At 37.4% G+C, this 16,939-nt stretch overlaps 2 protein-coding genes across 3 annotated transcripts; both read right to left on the reverse strand.

Annotated features, from left to right (window-relative positions):
* Positions 1-523: 523 nt before the first annotated feature.
* Positions 524-5,544, reverse strand: LOC113656471 (arylacetamide deacetylase-like 4). Its single transcript, XM_027167753.2, has 4 exons — positions 5,085-5,544; positions 2,209-2,434; positions 2,057-2,120; positions 524-1,592 (listed from the first exon to the last, which is right to left on the reverse strand). Exons 1-4 carry the CDS (start codon positions 5,259-5,261, stop codon positions 815-817), a joined length of 1,245 nt encoding a protein of 414 aa, XP_027023554.2. The 5' UTR covers positions 5,262-5,544; the 3' UTR covers positions 524-814.
* Positions 5,545-5,801: 257 nt separating this feature from the next.
* Positions 5,802-16,918, reverse strand: aadacl4 (arylacetamide deacetylase-like 4). 2 transcript variants are annotated; one of them, XM_047809803.1, is made up of 5 exons: positions 16,690-16,918; positions 9,557-9,861; positions 7,704-7,929; positions 7,552-7,615; positions 5,802-6,906 (listed from the first exon to the last, which is right to left on the reverse strand). In XM_047809803.1, the coding sequence occupies exons 1-5, from the start codon at positions 16,916-16,918 to the stop codon at positions 6,129-6,131; spliced, it is 1,602 nt and encodes a 533-aa protein (XP_047665759.1). In that variant the 3' UTR covers positions 5,802-6,128. The 2 variants fall into 2 exon arrangements, with proteins under 2 accessions (XP_047665759.1, XP_027023555.2); XM_027167754.2 differs by having other exon boundaries at positions 16,478-16,729.
* Positions 16,919-16,939: the final 21 nt, after the last annotated feature.

The following is a 16,939-nucleotide window of genomic DNA, read 5'->3' on the forward strand; positions in this document are numbered from 1 at the left end:
TTATCAGTCGTTTTGTCCTACGGGTGTACAAACTTTTGCATGCACTGTAGACGTTTGTGGTTTTATTTTTAGATTTGGAGATCTGCCCATTGAGAATGTCTCTAAGATTCTGGGTCATGATTTTATGAAAATGTCATAGAAATGAGCCCTTACATGCTAGAAGTTTATACCTGTGTGTCACCTCAATGATGAATTATCATATGTGTGTAATACTTTCTTGAATTTTTTAATTATGAAGAACCCGAGTCGTTTTATTAACCAGCATGTGATTACCACCAACAAAAAGTGACACAATGTCCTGTTATACAAAAAAAGACTCAATACTTACTTACAATGGACATCTTATGGTAGCTATTGAACTCCATTATTTCAAGGTTCAAGGTTCTTTATTGATCTTATTCTTATTCATTATTTTTAAAGGTATTTGATTTGTGATTTCCCAAATATAAGTAAACAAGTCCTGAGGTGACATGTCTGTTCAGATACTGAGTGCTTCAAACCAAAGAGACAATGAAAGCTCATGTTTTAAATGTAAATACACAGTTTATTACTGAGGACATGCCGCTTTGGTTGGCAGCTTTTGTATAAAGAACATAGCGCTGATGTTTTTGCAGAATAATCAGATGGTAGATGTTTCACCACTAGGGTTTCTGAAGAAACTAACAATTTTTTTTTGACTGACAAATTAAGCAAAAATACACTTCTGAACGTTGTTGATATGTGAATGTCGATGAGAATGGGTGTTAATTACACACAATATAAATTTAGGGTATAGGCTGGAGAACAGAAAACACTGGAGTAGAACCTCCAGGCCTCAGAGTGTCTTTATGTAACTGACAATCTGCTCCATGGCCTTCACTCCAGCAGGAATGCTCATCCAGCCCTTTCTGAAGAAGTTCATAATGCCATGGAAGCCATCAGGGACATTATACCATGTGACCTTGATTCCCAGGTCCTGCAGCCTCTTCCTGTACAGAATCCCATCATCCCTCAGCACATCGTACTGGCAGGTCAAGATAAAAGTGGGTGGCGTGAGGCGGAGAACTTTATCCTCGGCCAGTAAAGGAGAAATCCCCGGTTCGAGACCACCTTTAACTATGTGATACACTTCACCGTCATGGGCTGTCACCACCTGCTTTTGGGTTCCACCTCGGAATTCTGGTGGGAGGTTTGAGGGGTCGAGCCACTTGCTGTAATGCAGCTTTAGCTCGGCAGGAACATGTCTGCCCTCCAGCACATCCTGGCACACAGACATGTCACCATTTAGGTACTGGAGATAGTAGAATGCCGTACGAGCACGGAGCAAAACAGGCACAGCGTGGTTCTGCTGATAAGAGGGCAGGTTGAAGTCGGCCATCTGCAGAGCCGGGTAGATGAGGACAAGGCCACAGGGTGACGGCAGATGCCCATCCGGGTTTGTGGCCAGCCTCTGGCTAAGAGCGGCTGCTAGATTACCACCTGCACTGTCTCCTCCCAGTGCCACACGAAGCGGGTCCACATTGAAATCAGCCGCCACAGACAGGAAATGACGTGTAGCGAGCTCGCAGTCATCTAGTGCGGCAGGAAAACGGTGCTCGGGAGCGAGTCTGTAACTGTCAGGATAACAACCAGCACAATGATTTTCTATTACGATTATAGCATATAAAATATTATTGCCAATATTATATAAAAAAAAATGTTTAAAAGTGTAAAACAATTCTTTCTAAATGCCTATAAAAAACTAAAAATTCATTTTCTTTCATTCTTCATTCAAATTGGTGTTTTTAAAAAAAAATATTATAGAACTTATATGATTGATATATATGACAATTTATGATTAAAAGTCTAATTAAGTCGGAAAGTTTATATAAATAAACATTTAAAATGTATTTTTCTTTGGCATAAAAATGCAAAAGGAAATGAATGGATATTTAAATAGAAATGTTAAATATATTTAGAAATCTGAAGTTTTATTTGTTAAAAATAGCAATATAAAAAAATACTGTAAAACCCCATTTTTAATTAATTTATTTAATTGTCTACATTTATTGGAAAAGACACGTTTTGCGTTTCTTACCCAACAGACACGACCACGGTGTCACTCTTGCTTGCAATGTGTCGACATACTTCATCGTACATGTCTAAAGAACGTGTAGGAAAGGTGACGTATTTGATCATTCAAAATCATATGGACTCATATAAAACAAACAAACAAGCTGTGTGTCTCACCGATGCTGCCGAGGACCCATCCTCCTCCATGAAAATACACGAGTCCTCGTCTTTTGTGCTCGGAAACAGCTGTGGGTTCGTAGATCCTCACTGGCACTCCAGCAAAGGTTGAGTCTTTAATGCGGAGATCAGCAGGGGAGGGACGTTTACGGCCAAGCATACAACCTGTCCACCATCGGGTAAAATGCACCTGATTACACAAACCCAGGCGCTCCAGGATACGACCCTGAGACAAAAAAATCAATTTTAGACAGAAACATTCTCAGTACAGCTTTATACATGTTTTAAAGGTGGGGTCTCCACTGTTTGAAAGCCAATGTTGACATTTGAAATCACCAAAACAAACGCGCCCCTAACCCAAATGGGCCCCACCCCTGTATTGATAGCTTCGCCCACACATACATACGTAACCCAGACAACTAATGGAAAGAAATGTGTCTTGTCTTTATCATAGCTGAAGGGAAGAACAATACGATTGCAGATAAACAAACAAGCAAAAATGACACACAAGCATAATCATGTAAAGGACAAAGGCATATATTAGTTCTGTGTAACAAAGCAAAACCAACGTTACTCACCTATCGAGAAGGAAAAAACAACCTCGGCGTCTTAAGTAAAGTTGGCCGCATATTCACAGATTGGAGTTTCTGAGTCGATAACTCCTGAGCTAAACGCTGTTACTACACAAAACGCGGTTGTAGCTGCCTCTCTACATTACTACGATAGAAAAGAGGTGTTATTTGTGTAGTAACAGCGTTTAGCTCAGGAGTTATTGACTAAGAAAACTCGAATCTGTGAATATGTGGCCAACTTCCTGCTCCTTCAGTTCTCTCCAGCGCTGGAAAGCTGATCCTATATTAACATGTCCTACTTCTTGCCTTATCATAAGCCTTTCTTCGCTTTCTTTCTTTGTTTTTATCCTCCATGTCAATGTTGAAACCGCTTTCTGCTAATGTCACACATGCGCACTGAACACTCTCTCCACCCATATTGACAAAACACACCACTTTCTGTTCATTGGCTAAACATTAGTTTTGTTTTTGTTTTGTTTGGTGGACCAACGGTTTTCTGAAGCATCTCTCAAACAACAGAGACCCCACCTTTAAGAGGCAGGGTCACATATACTGTACGCTCAGGTTGTTACATCAATAAAAAAGCACTAGAGATTACCTAGAAACTTTTAGAAACTGTGAGGTTATCTGGCTAATGTTAAGTAAGAGAGCCAAAAGTGTGTACATACCTCACCGTCATTCCGACTGCAAAACATTTTCCATTCACCACTTTAAATTTCACCTAGGATTAGCATGAATAACCTCAAAACACTAGCATGCAAGTTAGCTTTAGCAATAGCCGACTACAGGTTATTTTCTTAATTTTAGGTAGCTACAGCATGAAATCAATAATATCTACTGTATGCTTGGGATTTCATTTTATTTAGCTAGGTAATTTTAAACTTTGCTAGCATAAGATATTAAAGGCAAAGTGCACAATGTTTGAAAACAAATGTTGACATTTGAAATCACCAAAACAAACACTCCCCTAACCCAAATGGGTGTCACCACTGTATCGATAGCACTGCTCCACACATACATACTATTATGGCGGAACCTGCTGGGGCAGCTGGCTGAGGGTATATTTTTATCAATAAATGAACTCAATGAGTAATACTATGGTAATAAAGGTCAAATGTGTTTTTGTAGTACTGTGTGTTGTATCGTTAAAGATTTAGCTCCGTTTCACGCGGAAGGAGACGTTCAACACCTAAAAACCGAGGCAGCGGTAACCGCAGGTATCCGCCTTGTCAATGTTTTAATCGCTTTCGGCTAATGTCAGACATGCGCACTGAACACTCTCTCCACCACATATTGAGAAGACACACCCCTTTCTGCTTATTGGCTACATGTTTGTTTTGTTAGACGGCCCGAGTCAGTTTTCTGAAGCATTTTTCAAACATTGTGCACCCCACATTTAATGGATAGCTTGCTAACCGTCAAGAATTCTGATCTGTAACCGTATATGAAGAAAATAATTACGTCAACATGCTTTATATTATGAAAGATCCGTATTTTGTGTACTTAAACTAGCACTGTTGCATTTCCTTCCCTTCTCCTTCACTTGGTTTAAGGAGGACATTCAGGGGTGTGTGTGTATATCTGCATATTCATGTATATTCATAGATAATGGCATATTTAATAAGGGGAAAGCTGTGGAGAAGTTTTCAATTCATTCTACAGTAGGTCATTTCTGGGGCATTACAACCATTAAAGGTTTTATTATTCTACACGTTGCTTTCGGATTTCGGCAGCTAAAGCTAAGATGTATTGAGGAATAATGACTGGACAGGTTTTTCACCTTGAATTAGTTGAGTGTGTTTACACATGAAACGGTTTGAAGCTCTTCAGTGCCCTTGATGCCATGATGACAACCACATTAACCGACGTGGCCGACTTTATTACTTCAACGCTTACAGATTGTGACTTTAATAATGAATGCCATGAGGAGAATAATACGATTATAAATGAAAGAATACACATTGCACAGTGAAATAATAACCGTAACACTTTTTAAGAAATTAGGGCAACTACTTGGATGGACTTTGTATCAAGTGTTGAGTTATATGTTAACTTGCCCTGTAGCTCAAATACAAACCAGGATAATGAAAGATTAACACTGATAAACACTGAAGATGTTACAAATCTACAGATCAGATGCAGATTAATATACAACTGGGTATCACTATAGCATTCATTACAGGCATGCAAAATGTGACAAGTATAATCTGTATAACACACATTATATAGGGTACTGTCCACTTTTGGAGAATTAAAGGCAATACAAATGTAAAAATCCTCAACAAGTCCCATGTACACACTTACCGTGACTTCTATCCCGACCATACTGCAGTGCATGACCTGCAGTTTTCCACGACTGGCAACTCCGAGAGGAATTTCAGCATTCATTACCTCAGAAAAAAACACTCTGATTACCAACAAGAAAAAGGCTGCAACTAGAGCAGCAAAACAGATCATTAGAATTGCAGTTCCTATGTCCATGGTCGCGTATGTCGGGGCGAGACGTCGAGGCAGTTCAAACACGGCTTTCCTTTTTATAGCGCTGTGCCAATGATAGCTCCAGTCTTTCACAATCACGCCAGTGTCGGATCTGCTCCAAATGACCTGTCCTGTTACAATAGGCAAAATAAATAAAGTCTCTAAGAATCTGGGTCATGATTTTATGAACATTTCATAGAAATGTAAGAGCCTTTGCATTTGTTTTTTGTTTAAATTGCTATAAGTTTATTCCTGTGTGTCAGCTCAATGATGAATTATCATATGTGTGTAATACTTTCTTGAATTTATTAATTAAGAAGAACCCGAGTCGCTTTATTAACCTGCATGTGATTACCTCAATACTTACTTACAACGGACATCTTATGGTAGCTATTGAACTCCATTAATTCAGGGTTCAAGGTTCTTTATTGATCTTATTCTTATTCATTATTTTTTCCGTTAAAGGTATTTGATTTGTGATTTCCCAAATGAAACATGTCTGTTCAGATACTGAGTGCTTCAAACCAAAGAGACGATGAAAGCTCATGTTTTAAATGTAAATACACAGTTTATTACTGAGGACATGCCGCTTTGGTTGACAGCTTTCATATAAAGAACATAGCGCTGATATTTTTGCAGAATAATCAGATGGTAGATGTTTCACCACTAGGGTTTCTGAACAAACAGGCTACGATTTTTGCCTGAAAAATAAAGATAAATACAACAAAATAAACAAAATACAAGAAAAATAAACATAAAAAATCACATGTTGATATGTGAATTTGGATGAGAAAGGGTGTTAATTACACACAATATAAATTTAGGGTATAGGCTGGAGAACAGAAAACACTGGAGTAGAACCTCCAGGCCTCAGAGTGTCTTTATGTAACTGACAATCTGCTCCATGGCCTTCACTCCAGCAGGAATGCTCATCCAGCCCTTTCTGAAGAAGCTCAAAATGCCATGGAAGCCATCAGGGACATTATACCATGTGACCTTGATTCCCAGGTCCTGCAGCCTCTTCCTGTACAGAATCCCATCATCCCTCAGCACATCGTACTGGCAGGTCAAGATAAAAGTGGGCGGCGTGAGGCGGAGAACTTTATCCTCGGCCAGTAAAGGAGAAATTCCCGGTTCGAGACCACCTTTAACTATGTGATACACTTCACCGTCATGGGCTGTCACCACCTGCTTTTGGGTGCCACCTCGGAATTCTGGTGGGAGGTTTGAGGGGTCGAGCCACTTGCTGTAATGCAGCTTTAGCTCGGCGGGAACATGTCTGCCCTCCAGCACATCCTGGCACACAGACATGTCACCATTTAGGTACTGGAGATAGTAGAAAAGCATACGAGCACGGAACAATACAGGCACAGCGTGGTTCTGCTGATAAGAGGGCAGGTTGAAGTCGGCCATCTGCAGAGCCGGGTAGATGAGGACAAGGCCACAGGGTGACGGCAGATGCCCATCCGGGCATGTGGCCAGCCTCTGGCTAAGAGCGGCTGCTAGATTACCACCTGCACTGTCTCCTCCCAGTGCCACACGAAGCGGGTCCACATTGAAATCAGCCGCCACAGACAGGAAATGACGTGTAGCGAGCTCGCAGTCATCTAGTGCGGCAGGAAAACGGTGCTCGGGAGCGAGTCTGTAACTGTCAGGATAACAACCAGCACAATGATTTTCTGTACTTTCATAACACAAACGAATGAATGAATCATTTTAAAAATAATTTGAGTACAAACCTTACAATATATGATTATTGAATATTAACCATAAAATTGTTATATTTAAAATGACAAATATATACATATTAATTATGTATTAATATTTTTTTAAAAATTAGTTTTATTTGTATTAACTGTTATGATTATAGCATATAAAATATTATTGCCAATATTGTATAAAAAATGTTTAAAGGTGTAAAACATTTTTTTCTAAATTTCAATAAAAAACATAAAATTAATTTTCTTTCATTCTTCTTTCAAATTGTTTTTTTTTTTAAAATATTATAGAACTTATATGATTGACATATATGTCAATTTATGATCAAAAGTATACTTCTAAAATAAGTCTGAAAGTTTATATTTTAAAGTAAACGTTTAAAAAAAATTTCCTTTGGCATAAAAATGCAAAAGGAAATGAATGGATATTTAAATAAAAATGTTAAATATTTTTAGAAATCTGAAATTTTATTTGTTAAAAATAGCAATATAAAAAAATACTGTAAAACCCCATTTTTAATTAATTTATTTAATTGTCTACATTTTTTGGAAAAGACACGTTTTGCGTTTCTTACCCAACAGACACGACCACGGTGTCACTGTTTCTTGCAATGTGTCGACATACTCCATCGTACATGTCTAAAGAACGTGTAGGAAAGGTGAGATATTTGATCATTCAAAATCATATGGACTCATATAAAACAAACAAACAAGCTGTGTGTCTCACCGATGCTGCCGAGGACCCATCCTCCTCCATGAAAATACACGAGTCCTCGTCTTTTGTGCTCGGAAACAGCTGTGGGTTCGTAGATCCTCACTGGCACTCCAGCAAAGGTTGAGTCTTTAATGCGGAGACCAGCAGGGGAGGGACGTTTACGGCCAAGCATACAACCTGTCAACCATCGGGTAAAATGCAACTGATGACACAAACCCAGGCGCTCCAGGATACGACCCTGAGACAAAAAAAAATCCATTTTAGACAGAAACATTCTTAAGGGGCAGCCACATATATGCTCAGGTTGTTACATCAATAAAAAAGCACTAGAGATTACCTAGAAACTTTTAGAACCTGTGAGGTTATCTAGCTAATGTTAAGTAAGAGAGCCAAAAGTGTGTACTGTTATTCTGACACATGGGTCTCTTAGTTAATTTTAAAAACGAAAAGTTTCAAACACTGTGAAACATTTACCATTCACCACTTTAAATTTCACCTAGCATTAGCATGAATAACCTTAAAACACTAGCATGCGAGTTAGCTTTAGCATTAGCCAACTACAAGTTATTGTTATTTTTTTTTTATATTATTTTACTTATCTAAGTAATTTTAAACTTTGTTAGCATAAGATATTAATGGATAGCTAACGGTTGCTAACCGTTAAGAATTCTGATCTGTAACCGTATATGAAGAAAATAATTATGTCAACATGCTGTATATTATGAAAGATCCGTATTTTATGTACTTAAACTAGCACTGTTGGATTTCCTTCCCTTTTCCTTCACTTGGTTTAAGGAGGACATTCAGGTGTGTGTTTATATATCTGCATTTTCATGTATATTCATAGATAATGGCATATTTAATAAGCTGTGGAGAAGTTTTCGATTCATTATAGGTTATTTCTGGGGCATTACAACCATTAAAGGTTTAATTATTCTCAGGTGTCACGCATTGATATACTGAGAAATACAATGTGAAAATAGCACTATTGTAGCACAACAGCCAATGTTAAAAAAGCAGATCCTAGAATTGTTCAGCATCATCCTCCTTCACCCACAGACAAAACCACAGGAGCTGCGAGCATCACTTTGAGCACAGAGTAAGTCGTGATCTCCTGTTTTAATGTTACAACAAATTCACAACTTTTTTGACAGAAACAATGACATTTTGACTGCTGTTAGAGACGTTTCCCAGATCATCAGCATGAGTTTTTCATGAGTGTCTGTAACTTAGCCAACAGTTTTACAGCTTGTTCACCTGCTCAGAACAAGTAGTCTAGGCCAGTGCTTCTCAAACTTGAGAGCCCTGTATTCTACACATTGCTTTCGGATTTCAGCAGATAAATCTATGATGTATTGAGGAATAATGACTGGACAGGTTTTTCACCTTGAATTAGTTGAGTGTGTTTACACATGAAACGGTTTGAAGCTCTTCAGTGCCCTTGATGCCGTGATTACAACCACATTAACCGACGTGGCCGACTTTATTATTTCAATGCTTACAGATTGTGACTTTAATAATGAATGCTATGAGGAGAATAATACGATTATAAATGAAAGAATACACATTGCACAGTGAAATAATAACCGTAACACTTTTTAAGAAATACGGGCAACTACTTGAATGGACTTTGTATTGTGTTGAGTTATATGTTAACTTGCCCTGTAGCTCAAATACAAACCAGGATAATGAAAGATAAACACTATGTTACACCTCTACAGATCAGATGCAGATTAATATACAACTGGGTTTCTGTAACAAGTATATACCGTATAACACACATTATATAGGGTACTGTCCACTTTTGGAGAACTGAAGACAATAGAAATGTAAAAATCCTCAACAAGTCCCATGTACACACTCACCATGACTGCTATCCCGACCATACTGCAGTGCATAACCTGCAGTTTTCCACGATTGGCAAGTCCTGGAGGAATTTCAGCATTCATTACCTCAGAAAACACCAATCCGATTACCAACAAGCAAAAGGCTGCAACTAGAGCAGCAAAACCAATAATTAGAATCGCAGTTCCTATGTCCATGGTCGCGTATGTTGGGGAGAGACGTCGAGGCAGTTCAAACACGGCTTTCCTCCTTATAGCGCTGTGCCAATGATATCTCCAGTCTTTCACAATCACGCCAGTGTCGGATCTCCTCCAAATGACCTGCCCTGTTAGAATAGGCAAAATAAATAAAGTTCATAAGTTCATATAGAACTCAAACAACTTCTGCACCATTAACAATGATGATGACATTTCTTGTTAAAGTGGGACAAAGTGCAGGTTTACTCATTAACACACTGTCTCCAGTTAGCAAACTTTGCACAGCTTTAGGACATTTAATGTAATTTAGTTTTAATTGAGTGTTGGATTATTACACCTTTATGACAAGAATTAAACTTGGCTAATAGGATACAGTGTATGCCATGTGTATATTATTAGAATGTTTATAATATTATTTTATAAATTGTTATAAAACTACTATTATAATTATATAATTATTAGAATATATTAGTAAATATTACAGTATTTATATACAAGTATATAAATAATATAATAAATATATATAAATATTTAAATGGTTATTTATGCCATATTTTATAATAATAATAATAATAATAATAATAATAATAATAATAATAATAATAATAATAATAATATTCGAGAATGAAGATTCATAGTGTATATTATTAAAAAAGATCAAAAATCATTCCTAGTGTTATTTTTATCTTACTTTTATTACACTTTTATTTATTTACTAATTAAAAAATTACAATTTTTTCAATTAATGTATTTATGTCAGTACTATGATTCTTTATAATAACATTAAACAAAAAACAAATTCAGAAAGCAAATTCTGTGCACTATATATGCCACTATTTTAGAAATACCTGTCCTGAAAATATTCAGTCGGTTAAATGTTCGTGTCAAACATCATCGGTGGGAAAATAATGTGAGATTCAGTGACTGGAACCATGATTGTTGGTGACAGATGGGTGTGTTTGAGAAGTCTGTTAAGAATTTTGTACACAATAGTCTCTGGAGTTTACACAGTATTATTATTCTAATGAGAGAAACATTATGCTGAAGAGAGTTCAGTGGAGAATGACCAGGCTGTCAGGAAGGCAAGGACAGCTAAGTGGTTAAAGTGGACTACTGATCAGAAGGTCACCAAGCTTCCTCTCCTGGGCCATTGCGCAAGGCTCAATTAAGGCTCAATTGTATAAATGAGATAAATTTAAGCTGCTCTGGATGAGGGTGTCTGCTAAATTCCGTAAACATAACTCCAAACACTTTTTACAATTGTGGAAATCTGAAAAGCATCTCAGGAGGCACATTTCAAACCATGGGGCAGATGAACTACAACAGCAGAAGACCACATTACTTTCCAGGACTCTGAGGCTACGGTAAGAACAGGATCACCAAAACTAGAAAGAAAAAACTGCTGTTCTTTTTTTTTTTTTTTTTCAACAATCTTAAACAGTCTGGTTTCTCACATTCCTGGTCCTGGCTGACAGCAGAAGAACCTGGAATGGACTTCAACATATATAACTTTTGATCATTTGTATGTACATACTGTATATGCATATATAATTATAGAAAATATATAATAGTCATTAAAAACTTATGTTATGTGTGCTAAAGCTTTAACATATTTGCTGTGCTTACAAATGCTTTCTCCTCAAAATAAAAGAAGAAAGAACAAACAGCTCGATTTAACAAAGTTGAACTTTTCACTGTTGATCTGTAGATGGCAGTGACACGCTAACTGATGAAAGACAACACACACACACACACACACACACACACACACACACACACACACACACACACACACACACACACACACACACACACACACAGAGGGTGAGTTGCCAGGTCAGTTGTTTTACTAACTAATTAGATTATTTTCTACAGGCTGTTTTCTTCCATTTTTAAAAATGTGTTATTAAGTGTAAAAAAAATATCTATAATATAATAAAACAACATCGATACAATCTGTGTTTCTGAAGAATCCTTTTATTTCTTTGTATTTTATGACTTTTAAATAGTGCAGTATTTAATTTTATGGAAAACTCTCCTTTAATATCTAAATAGAGGCAAAGGCGCTTCCTGTTTTTTGTTTGTTTCTTTATGAATTTAACAGGTTTACGCACAATGTTTTTAAACCTCACTTTTAAATGACTGAAATAATGTCAAGTCAAGTCAAGTCAAGTCACCCTTATTGTCACATCACCACAACACATGTGCCATGGTGAGTGAAATTCTTGGGAGCGAGCTCCAGAAATTGCAGAACCATTTACATACAGTAGTTAACTAACAGAAATTAGATACATTTACAAACAGGTTAAAAAAATGTGCAAAATGTTTAGTACCTGTTGAAATGTGCAAATGCGGAAAATTTGGAAAGGATGCAATGTGCTCATACATAGTCAGTACACACAGTAGTACAGAAATCTCATATATGATTGAAAGATGAGAGGTTAAGCTTTTATTATTATTATTAGTAGTAGTAGTAGCCTTTATTAGTGAAATAATATGTAGAAAAAATGTAAACTTTATGATCTAGTAGAAAATATTCATTAGTCATTCTTCATTCATTTCTGTTTATTTTAATATAATAATTTTGTCGTAGTCACAACTTTGTTAAGATGATAATGATTTCCTAAATATGTGAAATCTTGGTCTATATGGAATCTTGGATTTCTGACTCATTTTATCAACCACTTTACATTCTAAAACACGTATCTGGCAACCACGAGCATTTTCCTCTCTATGTCTTAGACGCGTTAAAACTTGTAAAAAATGTATCTGCTTTTATTTTTGCTTTAAAAGTTGTTTGCTGTCAAATTCACAAACTTCTTTACTTCTTTGCTGCTGAAAAAGGCGATCCAGAGGCAGATCTGCAGCAAGGCACATTTCACCGTGACACATTTTCCACAACTAGACAACCATTTAGCCTTTCCAGAGAGGCTCTGGGCCATTACTAAGAAGCTCATGCCATTACAAAGCACCCATTGTGAGGCTGTTCCAGTTCGAGCAGTCCTCCATTCAGCTTTCCCCAGTAAAAGCCGAGAGCCAGGGCCAAAAATCACAGACTGGAATCTCTGCGCTGCCTCCTGGATTTACAGTCTGGGAGGTTTAAGAGGTATTTACAAAGGTCCCCGTGTTCTGGGGCTTCAGCAGCCAGAGGAAATTGTGCTTTTCACCCAGTACTGGAAGCTTTGGTGGGGTTTATCTTAATGCTGCCTGGGGACTTTGGAGAAAAGTATCTAATAGTGACATACGCAACATACCCAGGAACACTCAACAACATTCAATAACAAGCTTGTCAGTGACACACATCCAGTCGGTGCTATCCCAGCGCTGAGGGCCGTGTTATTACAGCCTTCAACACCTTTTTACAGGATTATTTTGCCTTGTCTCTAGTGAAAACAGATGTATGTCTGATGATGAGTACAAAGGACCAAGAGTGTTGTTGCATTACAGGCCTCGAGAACAAGCTTCAGGTGTATGGAGTTTGAAATATTCTGATCAGGCTAACAAATGCAAAAATTGGAATTTGTTTGTTATTACAAAATGTTATTATCATTTCTGAACCATTCTACACAATGTACACAACATACTGTAATTTCTGAACCATTCTACACAATGTGTACACAATGCACCTTAACACTAAGATTCTTAGTCTTAAATTTTAATGTATTACTTATTGATTAAAATCTACATTTTTCAGTTGAGGGTGTGCGAATAAACGTTTAAAAACGTTTGAAAATAAAGTACACGCAAACTCTAAGAATGATTCAGCCTGTTTGTTAATTCACAATTAGATTTATCATTTAGCTAATAGGTAAAGTCACAGGAATTTCTTACTTCTGTTCCGATCTCTTCATCTCATAGTAGTGTCGAGTGTATTGTGAGATTAAACAGTGTATCGGCTCTTTTAACGTATAAGTACAATATAATGTCATTAAAATAACGCTACAGTAATTAAACAACACACACTTTGTGAAAGCAAACTTCAAAACGAGTGACTCTTATGGAGTAACAAAGCAACTTTCACAAAATTCACAGTTTGCATCCACTAACCATTTCTCACATTACGTTAAAATTAACATTAGCTATCTAATCAACACTAACATGCTAGCTAACATACCTGTAAGTGGTAATTCATAGATTGGAATTATGTCATATTTGGGCCTTTTGACGTATTTATTATATGACGTGGTGAGAAGTATAGAAACTTTCGTGTTTGTTCTTTGTTGGCAATATGATAGCCAGCTAAATGAAAAGTGATGTATATCTTCCAGTTAAAACTATAATCTATATGTGTATATAAAAAGTGCTACTTTAGTTACCTCTGACACAGTATGCAGTCATGTTGCTTTAAGATCATTCCATAAACTGAGAATGAACTCATAATTGAGAAGAATTTGAAGTTTATTGTGTTTTTGTGGTTATAGAGGTTGGTACTCACCAGTTGCTACCGCTAAATTTATGCTTTTGCTAATGTGAGTGAGTGAAGTGACATACGGCTAAGTACGGTGAACCATACTCAGAATTCGTTCTCTGCATTTGACCCATCCAAAGTGCACACACACAGCAGTGAACACACACACACCGTGAACACACACCCGGAGCAGTGGCATTTATGCTGCGGCGCCCGGGGAGCAGTTGGGGGGTTCGGTGCCTTGCTCAAGGGCACCTCAGTCGTGGCCGGCCAGAGACCCGTACCCAAAACCTTAGGATTATGATTCAGACTCTCTAACCATTAGGCCATCTAACCATCTCCTGCTAAGAGGACTTCTTTGATCCCTTCAGCAATTTTGATATTTCCCAACATTGATGAACATAGAAAGTGTTCATTTGAGCAATTTTGAGGACAATATTGACTTCCATCTTCAGAACTACAACAACAGTTCAACATTCAGATTGAATTTTGAGATTCATACAGTTGACAGCCATGTTTGCATTGACATAATAAATGTAAGAGGTTTACTAGCTGTTAGTAAGGCAAAAGCAGGATAAGACCACCTCATCTTTAAGAATTTTAAAATTCATTTTATCGGGCTTGACGATTTAAAGCAAATTTAGCTAGCAAACAGAGAAGTTTCTATTCCTTGGCCTCAGCAGCCACAACGAACAAGCAGGTGAGCAAACATTGGTAAGCCTTTACGTAAACTTTGTTTTATGTTAATGATATTCCTTATTTGAACAATCATCAACTTGTTAATTAACTCAATTAATAATGATCTTATTTAGCTAGTAATTGTTAATCATTTGACTTTGCTTTAGTCGCTTTATTAGGGTCGGTTTGCTGATGATTATGACTTCTTCATGCTAGTATACTTCATATGATTTGAGGATAGGACATTTGGTTTTTATAGCTTAGATATTCTACTTGGGTCACACACTGATCATAGGGTACATTTTATGTGAATACAGATTATTAGTGTGCCTCAGCCTAAATTATTAGTGTGCCTCGGCCTAAATTATTAGTGTGCCTCAGCCTAGATTATTAGTGTGCCCCAGCCTACATTATTAGTGTGCCTCAGCCTACATTATTAGTGTGCCTCAGCCTACATTATTAGTGTGCCTCAGCCTAGATTATTAGTGTGCCCCAGCCTACATTATTAGTGTGCCTCAGCCTAAATTATTAGTGTGCCTCATCCTAAATTATTAGTGTGCCTCAGCCTAAATTATTAGTGTGACTCATCCTAAATTATTAGTATGCCTCAGCCTAAATTATTAGTGTGCCTCATCCTAAATTATTAGTGTGCCTCAGCGTAAATTATTAGTGTGCCTCAGCCTAAATTATTAGTGTGCCTCATCCTAAATTATTAGTGTGCCTTAGCCTAGATTATTAGTGTGCCTCGACCTTGATTATTAGTGTGCCTCAACCTAGATTATTAGTGTGCCTCAGACTAAATTATTAGTGTGCCTCAGCCTAAATTATTAGTGTATCTCCGCCTAAATTATTAGTGTGCCTCAACCTAGATTATTAGTGTGCTTTAGCCTAAATTATTAGTGTGCCTCAGCCTCGATTATTAGTGTGCCTCAACCTAGATTATTAGTGTGCTTTAGCCTAAATTATTAGTGTATCTCAGCCTAGATTATTAGTGTGCTTTAGCCTAAATTATTAGTGTATCTCAGCCTAGATTATTAGTGTGTCTCAACCTAGATTATTAGTGTGTCTCAACCTAGATTATTAGTGTGCTTTAGCCTAAATTATTAGTGTGCCTCAGCCTAGATTATTAGTGTGCTTTAGCCTAAATTATTAGTGTGCCTCAGCCTAGATTATTAGTGTGCTTTAGCCTAAATTATTAGTGTGCCTCAGCCTAGATTATTAGTGTGTCTCAACCTAGATTATTAGTGTGTCTCAACCTAGATTATTAGTGTGCTTTAGCCTAAATTATTAGTGTGCCTCAGCCTAGATTATTAGTGTGCTTTAGCCTAAATTATTAGTGTGCCTCAGCCTAGATTATTAGTGTGCTTTAGCCTAGATTATTAGTGTGCTTTAGCCTAAATTATTAGTGTGCCTCAGCCTAGATTGCCACCAGAATAAAGTCATTGGGTGTAACCTGGCCACCTTGTTGTAAAGTTCTGGCTACGCCCCCAGGACACAAGGACGTTTATCCATTTCAGCTTTTTTTAAACATAGACACTATTAGTGTTATTAATTTAAATTGCCTAATTATCATTTTAATATGTTTCTCACGTACTGTGAATATTGCCTTCTGTCATTGTATGACTTGCAGGAAGCGGAATGTAACTTTATCCACTTACCGAAAAGTTCTTGTCCAACCGGTTGGAAGAAATCTTACACTGTCTCGGTGTCTGCTACTCTTCAATCACACTTGACACAACAACAAACCTGTTCGGCCATTTTGTTATATAACACAACAACTTTAGAGACGTTGCACATTTTTTATATTTCCAACGCAACCAACATTTTCCATTTAAAACTACCACTAAACTGTTACGGGCACGTGACCCACCGGTTGGAAAGGCGACAAGGCTGCAGCGAGGTGACGGAACGTTGCGGCTCGCGAGGCGAGGGGGAGGGGACTTAGCACGCGAAAACAAGCTCGCGACAACATTCCCGGTGTTGAATGAGCACCTGCAGTCCTTCAGTGGTGTGCGCTCGCGCCGCAGGTATATCGGCTCGATACAGACGTTTTTTGTTTGTTTGTTTGCTTGAGTTGATTTTTTTTTTTGTATAAGCATGAAGGCGACGCCGAGGAACTT

The sequence above is a fragment of the Tachysurus fulvidraco genome, chromosome 2 (genome assembly GCF_022655615.1).
Source record: "Tachysurus fulvidraco isolate hzauxx_2018 chromosome 2, HZAU_PFXX_2.0, whole genome shotgun sequence".
Classification (NCBI taxonomy): Eukaryota; Metazoa; Chordata; class Actinopteri; order Siluriformes; family Bagridae; genus Tachysurus; species Tachysurus fulvidraco.